The following is a 14,895-nucleotide window of genomic DNA, read 5'->3' on the forward strand; positions in this document are numbered from 1 at the left end:
TGTAAACTTCCTCGTGTTTGGGCTTATATTATTTGTATTGACGAGACCTTTGCAACTGTGAAGGTTTGGAGCTGACCTGATGATGGAGACCGGAGAAGGTCGAGGGAACTCGACAACTGAATATGTAAAATACTGAATATGTATTAACTCGACAACTGAATATGTAAATTATGATTGTACGGTCACAGTGTGGTTTTATAGTCTTTGGTCACAGTCGTCATAGTAGGCACGGCGGCAACGCGAAACCGGGGGCCCGATTCTCCTAAGTTAATAATGTAAAAATCGAATAGAAATCGAATCGCAATATGATCGCAATAGCAGTTTTACCCATATCGGGCATTCTGCTACTAATATAAGACCAATCGTATTCCAACGACATTCGATTGGTTTGCGATTGGTCTGCTATTTTGGTAATTTTGGTCTATACGGTAGTTTGCTCTACAATCATATTGCAATAGTTAATCATTTGCAGCCAAAATTATTAATTATTGAATGACAGAAAAGGATAAAAAACGTTTATTTCAAAGAAAAAATAGCGAAATGCCACATACGTTTCAATCGTAATCGAGTCGGGATTGGATCGCAGTCGAACGTAAATCGTATGTTGCTTAAGTAAAATTAGGAGAATCGGGCCCCGGTTTACTGACTGGTCGAGGTGGCCTAGTGGGTAAAGAACCAACCTCTCAAGATTCCGGGTCAGGCAAATACCAACAATGCAACTTTATAAGCTTGTCTAAGTAGGTATCCTTGATACCAATGACTGTGTTTCGGATGGCACTTTAAACTGTAGGTCCCGGCTGTCATTGAACATCCTTGGCAGTCGTTACGGGTTGTCAGAAGCCAGAAAGTCTGACACCAGTCTTTAACCAAGGAGTATTGGGTTGCCCGGGTAACTGGGTTGACGAGTTCAGATAGGCAGTCGCTCCTTGTAGAACACTGGTACTCAGCTGCATCCGGTCAGACTGGAAGCCGACCCCAACGTAGTTGGGAAAAAGTTTCGGAGGATGATGATGGACAGTTACCGTAGTGGTAACTTTATTATAAATAATAGCTGTTCCCCGCGGTTTCACCCACATCCCGAGTGATTTTTTTTATTAAATATAAAGTATCCTAGGGTCATTCTTGTACCACCAAGAATATATGTACAAGGTTTCATGATGATCTGTAGAGTAGCTCTTGCGTAAAAGCGTAGCAGAACAAACGGACTTTATAATATTATTTCGCATTTATAATATTAAGTAGGATTTTCAATATCTATTTAATTACATAAATACTGATCGGTAATTAAACCTCGAGCCACGTTTCATACGGGACCAATCTTAAATTGCCATTCCCATTCTGCGTGGCAATGCAGCCAGCCTTTTGGGCACTATCCCCGCTGACAGTGATGCAGATGAATTTTTGGATGCATAGTTTTTTAATTATTCCTTCCGAAATTTTGCATACGCGAGTTCTGATGACAATATATGACTAGCTCAGAAACGTCATTAAAAATCCAATATGGCGGCTTCTCCAATATGGCGGGTTGGCTGTTTGAAATCCACCACCATGATATGGATGGGTATCAAATAAAAGGGTTTGCTGTCAGAAATACAAAAAAATTAATGCAATATTGCGGGCGTCGAAGATGGCGTACCTACAGGCTATTTGAAATGCACTCCCATGATATAAATAAAAAGAAATGGGTATAAAATGAAAGGATTTGCTCAATGGGAAACGCTAGAAATAATCACGTGACCTAAATCCGACACGGCGCCCGTCCCAAGGTGGTGGATTGTCTATTTGAAATGCTGCCCTATGATTTAGGTATAAAATAAAAATAATAGTTTAAAAAACTAAAATACACGCTTTTAGCACGCACTAAAACTTACAAAATAATTTGGATATTTAGTTTGATGAAAGAAAGCGTGGTAAAAAGTGTAAAGATTATACAAACGGGTACCCGACTAGTTGCAGTTCAAAACTAGCGGTTATGCCTCCGACATGAAGCCAGTGAAGCCACCATGTCCCGAGTAGTTAGTCTGACATGCTTTAGTTGGTACTTACGTAGTGTTAAACATTTTTTTTTTGCTTTTTATAGGGTTTAGCATTTTTAACCTTTTGTTATATTAATTGCGTAATTCTTTTGGGCTGGCAGTTTATTATTATTTGTATTGTATTGTAGCCCGCTTTGTCGTTTTTAGTATGTACCTTATTAGTATATCTTTACTTCAATCGATCTCTTTACTGTTACTCCAAAAACGTACTTCTTTGATAATCTTACGAAATAGCGGAGGAAATCACCGAGGGCTGTCACAAAAATATAACTCACGAAGACATTTAATGACATTTTATTATTAGAGCTTAATGCAATGAGTGGCACCGGCGCAGCGGCGCATACGATACGTCCTGGACATACCACCGCATCTTATTGTAACTACTTTATTTACAAACACTTCAATTTTTTTACATTACGAGGTATAATTCGTAGCCGTCATCCTAAGACAAGTCTAAATTTTATATTTACACAAATGTACATGAGATGGTCCAAGTAGTCATATTCCGTCATCACCAGTTTGTCTTAACTCACATCACAGAAAATGTGCAGAGGCGGGTCGCTGGTGTCAGGCGGCGCGGGAGGGGATGTGCGCGGCGGCGGGCGGCGCCAGCGAGCGCTGTTAGAAGTGCGCGCGCGCGCCGCCGCCCCAGCGCGAGTCCGACGCGCTCGACAGCTCCGTGGCCGGCGCGGGGTAGTACACCGTGGGCGCGGGCGAGGCAGCGCGCCGCGCGCGGCCCCCTCCCACGCCGCCCGCACCCCCCGCGCCGCCCCGCGAGCCGCGCGCCTCCGAGCGCCGCAGCGTGCCGTTGCGCACGAGGCGCAGCGACACGCGCTCGCCGCACGACGCGAACGAGTCGTCGCGCGTGTGCTCCGGGGAGTCCCGCGTGCCGCCGCGCGGCCTCATTGCTCCGCCACAGAACATTTTCAAGAACACTCGCTTAAACTTTTCACCAAATATAACGTAAATAACAAAATTGACGCTGCTGTTGATAGTCACCAGCAGGTTGCTCGTCTTGACGAGTGGGTCCAATTTGTCGAATTGGTCGCCGAGGAACACCTCGAAGGAGTTGGTGACGAGCGGCAGCAGGTTGCACAGGAAGAAGACGAGCACGACCACCAGCAGCATGGTGGCCAGCCCCAGCTCCCGGCGCTGCACCCGCGACAGCCGCGCGCGCTCGGCCTGCGCGCGCCGCACCTGCCGCACGATGCACGCGTTCAGCGCGGCCAGCGCGGAGAACGGCACGATGTACATGACGATCATGTACATGGAGTGGATGTACACCACGATGTAGGAGTCGGTGCGGAAGCTCAGGTCAGCGGTGACGCAGTACACCGGCTCGCCGTCCACGTAGCGCTGCACCACCTCCGCCTCGAAGAACTTGGGCGCGTTATAGGCGAGCGCGAAGGCGGCCGTGCCCAGCACGTACCAGCGCGCGCGCGACGACGTGCACAGCGCCTTGGCGCGGAAGGGGTGGCACACCGCCACCCAGCGCTCCACCGTCACGATGAGCGTCAGGTACACCGACATGGTCTGCGCCGCGTTGGCGATGGGGTAGGCGTAGGGCGTGATGTGCGGGCACACGTGGTAGTAGTAGTAGCGCAGCCGGCCCGTGTACGGGAACACGGCGGTCAGGCCGAACAGCAGCACAGAGGTGAGGATGAGCACGGTGTCGCAGGCCGCCAGCCCCACCAGCAGGCAGTTGATGGAGGAGCGCATCTGCGGGCGCGACAGCACCAGCACGGCCAGCGCGTTGCCCAGCAGGCCGGCCGCGCCGATGGCGTTCAGCAGCACGCCGTGCACCACGAAGCGGAACAGCTGGTCGGCCGGCGCCACGCCCGCGTCCGAGTCGCAGCCCGCGTCCGGCGCATCCGCCTCCGACGCGTTGCTCATGGCCCGCGCGCGCCGCGCCCGCCGCGCCCCGCGCGCCGCCCGCGCTCTCCGCGCCCTCGAGCCTGCAACAACATGCTATAGTAAGCCTGACGTTCTGCTGTGTTTTATTGCGAATTTTTTTATTATTATATACCTCTCATATAACCTTATCCCGACAAGAACGATAACAATTAAAAAAAAAAAACCTATTTTGTTATATACCAAACTCTAGAGGTAAACCTACGTATACTATACTCTATTCACCGAGCCGTGGGCCAAAATGTAAACAAAGAATTACACTTTTTCAAGATGGCAGGTATAACCCGACCGATGACGAAACGTCACATTTTTATGTAAAATGTTCGCAATATCAATGGTCTACAATTTAGTTGGTTTCTATGTTTGACAGTCAAGTCTTCTAGGTTCTTTTACATGTAAACGATTAAATACATATTTCATTAAAATTAAGAAAATATTTTACGTATTACTTCCGTAGTTATTTTTATAAAATATAGCCGTTTTCACCCGCGTCCCGTGGGAGCTACTCCCCGCACCGGGATAAAATATAGCCTATGTTACTCGCAGATAATATAGCTTTCTAGTGGTGAAAGAATATTTAAAATCGGTCCAGTAGTTTTTGAGTTCATCCATTAGAACCAAACAAACAAACAAAGCTTTCCTCTTTATAATGTTAGTATAGATGGTCATTACTTCAATCGTGACTTATAAAGAACCCTTTTTATGGTTTGTTTACCATTTGGCTCATGGCGCCGTGAATACGGTATAGTTCTATCTGTATTCGTGTAGTATTATTGAAGGATCGGCCTTTAATTTTTATTTAAAGCACTCCTAAAAGCAACACACAAACATTATCTTCCACCCGCAGGTTGACCGCGTCCCCCGGTAACCGGAGTGGCTCCCCGAGCTCCCGTCACACATTAAGTAGCCTATATTCGTCTCCTGGGCACCACCTGTCTGCTGTCTTTAATACATGAATTCAGACATTCGTATTTATATATCCGAATTTACACTTCATTTATATCATTAAGGTGTTCAGGTGCTCTCCTGTTTCATTCCATAAAGAATATTTCCATGTGCTGGCCGATCTCATTTGTCGGCTGTGGCATAAATAATTTGAAGCGAGTGACAAACGTCAGCGGGTGACAAGCAGTGCTCGCTAGCATTTGCTGAAGAGGATGCGTGGGGCAGCAAGTGCGAGGCGCTAAGCGATGCTAGCGGTGCTGGTGTTGGCGTGGCTGGCGGGCGCGGGCGCGGCCCGGAACGGCAGTCGCTATGCGTTCTACCGCAGCATGGAGCGGGGCGGGCGCGGCGCGGGCGAGACGCGGCGCGTGTTCGGCGGCGCGGCCACCACGCTGGGCGCCTACCCCGCGGCCTGCGTGCTGCTGGACCGCTACTGGACGGCGCGCTGCTCCGCGGCCGTGGTGGCGCCGCGCTGGGCGCTCACGGCGGCGCACTGCGTCTCGCCGCACATCGCCTACGTCAAGTACAACGCGCGCCGCCCCTCCTCTCCAGAGGGCGACGTCTCCGCCGTGCACTACCTCTACCGGCACCCGGGGTACGTGCCCCTCCCCGCCGGCACTGAGGCCGCCCCCGGCCCGCCAGCACACTGAGCGCGCTCGTCTGTCCGCAGGTACCAGGTGGTGCAGGAGGACGAGGGCCGCGGCGTGGACGTGACGCTGCTGCACCACGACGTGGGGCTGGTGCGCACGCGCAGCGACATGAGCCTCGCCTCCGCGCCCAAGCTCGACCCTATGGCCGCCATGCGCCTCTATAACCCCGTCGACTTGAAGAACGAGGAAGTACAGGTGACGACAAATAATTTAATCTACTGATAATGACAAGATATACCCCTAGACAAGAAGTCATTGTCTTGTGTATTGCTAACATTGTAAGTTTTCTTTTGTAAGTAATTACTGCAAAATAGAGAAATCAACACAGATGTGTAAGCTATCAGCGGCAGCTCAGTAACATTATAGCTGTAGGTAAACTGCGCGTGCCTTACTCGCATACGCTACAATTACAATATGAGCTGACAGCACCAGGCGTGGAGGTCTAGTGGGTACAGTTTGTTCAGGCAAGATATACTAAGTATATCTTGGTCACAAATGACCGTGTTTCGGAGGGCACATTAAACAGTAAGTCCCGTCAGTCATAGAACATCTTTGGCAGCCATCATTGGTATTCACAAGCCAGTAAGTGTGACAACCAGTCTTACCAAGGGATATCGGATTGCCCGGGTAACTGGGCTGAGAAGCTTCTTGTAAAACACTGGTACTCGGCTGAATCCGGTAAGACTGGAAGCCGACCCCAACGTAGTTGGGAAAAGGCTAGGCACATGATAAGCTGACAGCGAGAAAGTAAATAATAGCGAGGGAAATACCCGCGCACATGAATATAACAGACCATATTAGTCTGTGGTTTTTTCTTATAGAAGCTAAGTAGTAACTAACAGACTATGAACATATGTATGTATGTGCATAGAATTATGTATATTTTGATGTATTTCCTGTCGTAATGTAATTGGGAGCAGTGGTGCAGCAGCGAGCGTGTGCGCAGGTGCTGGGCTACGGGCGCACGGAGAAGTCGTCGCTGGGTGAGGAGCTGTTCGAGGTGCGGCTGCGGCTGGTGTGGTGCGAGCGCGGCGCGTGGTTCCACTGCGTGTGCGGCGTGGGCGGCGCGCGGGCGGGCAGCAGCGCGCGCGGCGTGTGCTCGGGCGACTCGGGCGGGCCCGTGCTGTACCGCGGCGCGCAGGTGGCCGTCACCTCCATGGGCCCGCTCGAGTGCGCCGGCGCGCGCCTCGACCCCGCCGACGGCGCCACCAGCGTCTTCACGGCGCTCTACAACTACGCGGACCTCATCAACGCCACCATCTACGACACGGAGGCGGCGCTGCGCATGCGCAAGATAGGCGAGAGCGCCGCCACCTCGCCACGACTCGCCGCGCTCGCGCTCGCCGCGCCGCTGCTCGCCTGGCCCGCTCGGTAGGCCGACTCTACGAGTCTGCTCAAACAATAAAAACCCTAAATAGTTTCGCTGTTTTATTGCACGACCAGCGAAACGGATCACTTGGAAAATCCTCTGATAATTAATTAGATAAAGGGGCCGGAGGAAGGAATGACCGCCAGCCTCGTGTCTCCCGCGCTGTGTACGCAGGCGCGTGCCGCTCTCCTGAACTAGTACAGCTGCTTCGAGTGTCCGAGAAGTCTGAGCGGTCGTCGTCACAGTGGTCAGTCCGCGGGCGGAGCGCTGCCGCGCTGTAATGCGTTTGGAGGGCGTTCTTATCATCTCATCTGCCTTGCCTTTTTCCAACTATGTTGGGGTCAGCTTCCAGTCTCACAGGATGCAGCTGAGCGATTGCCTGTCTAACCTCCTCAACCATACATACTTAAAAAAGTTGCATTGGTACTTGCCTGACCTGGAATGGAACCCACGCACTCATACTTGAGAGGCTGTTTCTTTACCCACCAGGGCACCAGGACGGCTATTCATCTATCTATACTAATATTATAAAGAGGAAAACTTTGTTTGTTTGGTTGTAATGGATAAACTCAAAAACTACTGGACCGATTTTAAATATTCTTTCACCACTAGAAAGCTATATTATCTGCGAGTAACATAGGCTATATTTTATCCCGGTGCGGGCAGTAGCACCCACGGGACGCGGGTGAAACCGCGGGAAAACGGCTAGTTGGCTATGTTGGCATTTCAGAAATAAGAGTTAAGTGATATACAACATGTAACGTAATTAACGCACACCCTCAAACACCCTAATTAGAATATTATGTTATAATCATAATACATACACTGAATGTTTAATTTAACATGTATATGCATTGTTATTTACTAAATTAGTTATACCAATTCTAGGAGAACTTTTTGGTCATACTACTACGCACGCAAATATCGCGCCGTGCGCCGCTCGACTCGACACAACATAACGAAACTACGGAAAAAGACACGAAGTCTTATTACTTTGAGTTACGGTCTATTTGAATTTGTTTTGACTGTACAGGGTTAATAATGACAATAATTTCCGTAATTTTAATTATTTTTGGGATAATAAAAAATTACCCATATTAAAAATGACATAAATCGATTCAGTAAACGATTCTGAACAAACTAATTTCAGGATGTGCGTTAATTGAGTTACATTTTGTATATGTATAATAATAAGAATAGTCCGGGGTATGACACACATGTGACAGCAGTGTGAGTGCTCACCTTAGGGACTGCGCATAGACCGCGGCGCGGCGCGGGGGTGCGGGGCGGCCGGCCCGCTCGCGCCCACATCTGTAACAACACATTTTACTGTTTCAAACTACTTTATATTGTCCTATAATGCATAAACATAACATTTCTTTGAGAAATGCTACATCATATCATATCCATATAAACAATTCAACTTGGCGACGTGTATCTTAATGTCACCAACAGGAGCTGTAGTAATTTATGCTGCAACAGGCACAGTCACCATATATTACGTCGGTCGGCCGGACTGGCTGCACTACGAACATTGCTACGAACAGGGCTACGAGCTACGAAGCGCGTAGCTCGTAGCTCGGACGCACATTGCGTGTGTGTGTGTGTTCTTGTGGCACAATATTGGTGGAATCCCGCCATAAGAACAATGGCGAACTCCCAAACTATTGTAATGTATGCTTCTATGGAGGAATTTTTTTATACGTCTACCTACTTACAAGAGAGTCAAGCGAACTCATTGTTATTTCGGTCTGCCTGAGTGCAACGATAATGTTGCCAGGGCGGCGGCCGGCCTGCACCGACGTGTGCGCGTGGTGTGGCGCGGCGCGGGCCACTCGTGGAGCACGTTTCTTTGGATGCTGACTCATAATTTCCTGTCCGAATACGCCTCCACTAGTATAGCGGGAGGCGCCCTCCCCTCCCTATTATTGTCCCCTCCCTAGTATTAGTATTGTTATGGACGCTATATTGCAGGGCTCCGTGGCCTACAAGTTATCCCTGTATGTTATTTGGAAATTGCTAATACGGTGTTTGTTCTTCTGTTACTCGGCTGAAAAGCAAATAGCTTCTCGTGATAAAATATAGTAAAGTATTGAAGGACAATACTAAAAATATAGGATTTCAAGGTTTTTGATAACAACTTTTAACATGAATATTATGTAAGGATAATCGCAATACGAAAAAAACCCAAACACAAGAAGAGCTAGAGAATGTGTGCTAACAATAAACAGGAGATAGTGACAGTCGCGCAGTACACCTCGCGTCATGCAAGCGCGGCACTAGCAGCGCCGGCCGACCTGCCCCCGCCGCCAGCCCACCACTGCTGGGGAACATCGTGTCCACACGCGGGACGCGGCTCGCGGGCACAGCGTCACAGCTGAGAGTGACGAGGACACGCGCCATTAGCAGCGCCGGCCGACCTGCCCCCGCCGCCAGCCCACCACTGCTGGGGAACATCGTGTCCACACGCGGGACGCGGCTCGCGGGCACAGCGTCACAGCTGAGAGTGACGAGGACACGCGCCACTAGCAGCGCCGGCCGACCTACCCCCGCCGCCAGCCCACCACTGCTGGGGAACATCGTGTCCACACGCGGGACGCGGCTCGCGAGCACAGCGTCACAGCTGAGAGTGACGAGGACACGCGCCATTAGCAGCGCCGGCCGACCTGCCCCCGCCGCCAGCCCACCACTGCTGGGGAACATCGTGTCCACACGCGGGACGCGGCTCGCGGGCACAGCGTCACAGCTGAGAGTGACGAGGACACGCGCCACTAGCAGCGCCGGCCGACCTGCCCCCGCCGCCAGCCCACCACTGCTGGGGAACATCGTGTCCACACGCGGGACGCGGCTCGCGGGCACAGCGTCACAGCTGAGAGTGACGAGGACACGCGCCACTCTGACATGTGAGCGGCAACACACACATGATTATGTCGAGAATTTTTCCCAAATAGCGCGTATCCCAGTGCGGTCGCTGGTTAATTAATTATCCTCAATGAATATTAAAAGGGGAAAGTGGGGATTCAGCTCTTAAATCATGAAATGGGAACATGTGAGCGACACACACGTGGGTCGGGTGACGTCCCCGGCAGCTCGCGCCGCGCGCTCTGCGCTTGCAACGATGCGCTCCCTGTGCCAGCGACGCTTATCTTCACTCAACTGACTACCGAAATAGGTACCCCAGTTTAAATAGTTTGTTTTATTGATATATCTTTATAATATAATAAATCATAACCCTGGTCCCTGCTTAGCAGTCGGGTAAAAGTACAATTAAATTGTAGTAGTACGTACGTAGTAGGGTACGACTTGCAAATGTTGCACCTTACAGTTAAACTGGCTGCACGACATATTGATGCAACAATCAACTGCAGAGAAACATCTCGGTAGGACATCTGCTTAGCCATTTTAGTCGGTTTCAGTCTAACCAGACGCATCTGAGTAGGTACCAGTGTTTAACAAGGAGCGAGTGCCTATCTGACCTCCTCCACCCAGTAACACAGTGTCAAAGTCAAAGTATTTATTATTTGCAAAACATAGGTAAATATAAAACTAAAATAGTGCGCTATGATCTGTCTATGGTGACACATACAAATATGGTTTGGACTACAATAATAAGTATTAAAAACTAGCTTTTGCCCGCGGCTTCGCTCCCGTCAACTGACTTCTCTACTTTACCCTATTTTTTTTTTCATAAGAACCTTCTCCTAATAATGACAAACACAACAAAAAAAGAATTAGCCAAATTGGTCCAGGCGTTGTTGAGTTATGCCCTTACCAACACATTTTGCGATTCATTTTTATATTATAGATTCGCTTAAAAAGATACTAGAATTAAAATAAGAAATTATTACAATTTTAAACTAGAATTAAACATCTAAATTAGTAATTTTAGAACTCATCAACCGTGTAGCAACATTTCTCAATTAGATTTTTTTTGTACATTTCTTAAACTTATGGAGAGGTCATAATCTCATCGGGAATATGATTGTAGACGCTCGCGGCGACGCCGAACAAACTTGTCTGCATGAGAGATGTTTTACTTATCGTGTCACACAGCTGTGAGCTGATTTATATATTGAGCTCGCGTAGGTGTTTTTCTAACATCCGACAGTTTAGTAAACAAGGCTAGTTAGTTTTAACAAACAATGCAGTTTCGGGAATATGCAGTGATGGAGACGTGAGAATTTTAAGAGTCACAACTGTGACAACTATCGTTTAGTTTACTTTTGGTTTACACAATGACCTAAAGATCTTTTTTCATCCTAAAGATAAGTTCTATCCCTGGACTGCCCCCAAAAAACAAGCCTATATCGTAGAACTGATCTAACTAGTCCGTGATACGCTGTTAGTAGCGTTCAATATTAACTACCTTTGACAACTGAAAGAGTGCATATGCAGCTTGGCTCAGTCGCTTGCATAATTGTTCAGTGTGAGGCTTCCAGGTTAGCTTATTGTCTATTGTAATACCTAAGAATTTTACACAATTGGCTTCTTACATTTAGTTGTCTTGATAAGAAACATTTATCAAAAAGTCGTGGTGGCCTAGTGGGTAAAGGACCAACCTCTCAAGTATGAGGGCGAGGGTTCGATCCCAGGTCAGGCAAGTACCAATGCAACTTTTCTAAGTTTGTATGTACTTTCTAAGTATACATATCTTAGACACCATTGACTGTGTTTCGGATGGCACGTTAAACTGTAGGTCCCGGTTGTCATTGAACATCCTTGGCAGTCGTTACGGGTAGTCAGAAGCCAGTAAGTCTGACACCAGTCTAACTAAGGGGTATCGGGTTGCCCGGGTAACTGGGTTGAGGAGGTCAGATAGGCAGTCGCTTCTTGTAAAGCACTGGTACTCAGCTGAATCCGGTTAGACTGGAAGCCGACCCCAACATGATTGGGAAATGGCTCGGAGGATTCGATAAGAAACATTTATCAAGGCAACACAATACTCAATACTTGCGCTGCTTAACCTCATGATCGCCCGATCCGCGTGGCTTTGCCATAGCCAAGAGGTATTATACACTTTTATCTGTGTTATGACAAGGCGCGAAAGGCAGCGTGACGAGCGAGTACTTACAGGGCTTATAACATGAACATTCACGATCGTATGTTTGGGCAAGTCATGAGCGCTATAGTACAGCAGTTAGCACAACAACACCACAACAGGAACAGCTCCTGCCAGCTGAGCACCGCAGCGACCGGCGCGCGCTGTCCACGCTGCCCGTGACTAGCGCCGGCTCTCACTTCGCCACACCAATGCTCGGGTACACTATCGGCTGACACCTTTTTTTTTTAACGACGTCTAAAATCATCAAATGACCCCTCCCGCTGTGGGTTAGCAGCGGTGAGGGAGTGTCAGACTCTTACTGACTAAAACCGTCGTGTTTCGTATTAGGCCTTTTATGTACCAGGGCCGCGGTATCTCTTTCGAACAACCCGCAGCTCCGGCTGACACCTATGACCAACTATTTCTTGAGGCGCTTTTTAGTATAGTTTTAAGTTTTCTAGATTTCTTATTCTTCTATTTCTTTTTATTTCAATACTAATATCTAAATATTTTTTTGTAAAAAGGTATTTATTTCATACTAGCTTCCGCCAGCGGCTTCGCCCGCGTGATGTGTTGATAAAAAGTAGCCTATGTGTTAATCCAGGGTATCACCTATCTACATATCAAATTTCGATCAAATCGGTCCAGCCGTTTTTGCGTGATTGAATAACAAACATACATCCATACATTCTCACAAACTTTCACATTTATAATATAAGTAGGATGGGGTCCTGACGTAGCTACGTAGCATTGTAGCTTCGTAGCGTCGTAGCATCGTAGCAAGCACAAGAACGAAAAGACAAAATGTATGTAGATGCGAAGTGAGTGCTGAGTAGCGAGTAGGGCTTGAGAGTTATGTTCGGCTGGTCGGGGTTGTACCGCCAAGTGTGAATGTCGGATACCATAGCCTTGGGAAGGGTGTAGGCGCAAGCTATTTTTTTACAATGAGCTGATTATAGTTCTAGATGGTAGTGGGTTCAGGCAAACTGAGAATAAAGCAAATATGCAGCTTTATTATATTAGAAGCATAATTATCGTATACTGTTGGACTAGGCAATGCGTTGTAAGGTGCGTGGGCAGCGGGCTCAGGGGGCGCCCCGGCACGGGACTGTTGTCCGCTTACGACCTCATAAAAATGTTAGTTTCATAACAAGTCGTTAAAACAATATGTCGACTCGTAAATAAGCTTCATGCCCTATCAAATATATACGACAATAAAATTAGCTATAGTGGTCCATGATCCGCAGCCCCGAGCCGCCGGCGGAGTCGCGCCACGAGCCGTGCAGTGTAGCAGCTCACAACATTATAATATAATAGTTGCGCGTTCAGAGCATTCACAAGTATTGTACATGACAAGGTAACTACGAGTATGTAGCTAGCTGGTGTAGTTGTTCGAGTTCCCTCCGCATAGGTACAATACACCAGCTCGGCTTGTATCACGGACTTGGAGCGTGAGCTGTTCCGCCGATTTAGGATAATCTTGACGTGTCTGTTTGTAACGTATTCTACGTTATATGAAAATCAATGAAAAAACCTTATTGTAAAACTTATAGATTCAAATAAATAAAATAATAACGTCAGTTATCCTTACTAATATTATAAATCGGAAAGTGAGTTTGTTTGTTTGTTTGTTTGTTTGTTCCGCTTTCACGCCGTAACTACTGAACCGATTGCTTTGAAATTTTGCAGACGTAAAGTTAGAAGTCCGGATTAAATAATAGGGTACTTTTTATCCCGAAAAAAATAGATATTCCCGAGGGAAAACAAAAATATTGTTTGCTTGATGGATGAATTGTAGATGGCGCTGTGTGTCGTTTAAAACAAGGTAATATATTGCAAACGAATATAAACATGTAAATTTAGAAGCTAAATGATACGATAATGAATCCCCGAAAATGAGGAATTCCCGAGGGGTTATGTACAATTTGTTTAATCGTCTAAACTGTTTTTTTTACATCTACTTATATATTGCAAACGAATATGAACATATAAATTTAGAAGCTAAATGATACGATAATGAATCCTCGAAAATGAGGAATTCCCGAGGGATGACGTACAATTTGTTTTATCGTCTTAACTGTTTTTTTTACATCTACTTATCCTGAAATAACTATAATTCAACGAATTACTAATTGGTATAAGTGTTAGTTAAGTTATTTAGTTCTTGAGGTATGCGATAGATGGCGCTGGGTGTTTTTAAAACTTGGTAACGATGTGTTTTTAAAATACGTAAGAAGTGGAATGATAGCTTTTTAAAACGTGGTGACGTTGTTTTTTTTAAGATACGTAAGAAGTGCAATGATATCTCGCGCTTTAACCTGTAGCTCATTGTTCAATCGCGAGCTTCCCGATAGCTCGATAGATGGCGTTGTGCTTTTCTGTATCGCGGTGTTAAGGTTCGCCGCGAATTAGTCTAAGGCGTCGTCCTAATTGGCAGCGATCGCACGATGGCGCGATGCGTTTTTCATCTCACGATCTCACTATCTCACTTGCGAGGTTCAAATAGGACACTCTGATGAAATCTGTATGTTTGAACTCATCGAACGACGAGAACGCATCGTGTCATCGTACAATCGCTGTCAATTAGGACGACGTCTTAGATGAAAAACGCATCGCGCCATCGTGCGATCGCTGCCAATTAGGACGACGCCTTAAGGTGTTTTGAAATCAGTGGGGCCCAGTAGGGCCAGGGCCAGCCGGGGCTGCGGGTTGTTCGAAAGAGATACCGCGGCCCTGGTATATAAAAGGCCTAGGACGAAACACGACGATTTTAGTCAGTAAGAGTCTGACACTCCCTCACCGCTGCTAACCCAATTCCAACAGACCTCCCATTTCAATTTAAAAGACTACAATTTCCTATAAGGGTTTCATTTGCAATGACCATTAATAAAGCACAAGGCCAAACTCTAAGGGTTGCTGGAGTACACTTAGAAAAACATTGTTTTT

General features: G+C 47.4%; 2 protein-coding genes across 2 annotated transcripts in view; one reads left to right on the forward strand and one right to left on the reverse strand.

Annotated features, from left to right (window-relative positions):
- Positions 1–2,314: 2,314 nt before the first annotated feature.
- The window catches only part of LOC124639805 (FMRFamide receptor-like), a 41,406-nt gene continuing 28,825 nt past the window's right edge, over positions 2,315–14,895 (reverse strand). The window contains exons 2-3 of the mRNA XM_047177284.1: positions 8,151–8,219; positions 2,315–3,991 (exon numbers count right to left, since the gene is read on the reverse strand). Of these exons, the coding sequence (XP_047033240.1) occupies positions 2,658–3,929 (1,272 nt within the window). The 5' untranslated portion in view covers positions 3,930–3,991; positions 8,151–8,219 and the 3' untranslated portion in view covers positions 2,315–2,657. The remainder of the gene's footprint in view (positions 3,992–8,150; positions 8,220–14,895) is intronic.
- On the forward strand, positions 4,905–6,942 carry LOC124639812 (trypsin, alkaline B-like). The gene is made up of 3 exons (XM_047177296.1): positions 4,905–5,484; positions 5,560–5,734; positions 6,486–6,942. The coding sequence occupies exons 1-3, from the start codon at positions 5,138–5,140 to the stop codon at positions 6,912–6,914; spliced, it is 951 nt and encodes a 316-aa protein (XP_047033252.1). The 5' UTR covers positions 4,905–5,137; the 3' UTR covers positions 6,915–6,942.

The sequence above is a fragment of the Helicoverpa zea genome, chromosome 2 (assembly GCF_022581195.2).
Source record: "Helicoverpa zea isolate HzStark_Cry1AcR chromosome 2, ilHelZeax1.1, whole genome shotgun sequence".
In the NCBI taxonomy this organism is placed as follows: domain Eukaryota; kingdom Metazoa; phylum Arthropoda; class Insecta; order Lepidoptera; family Noctuidae; genus Helicoverpa; species Helicoverpa zea.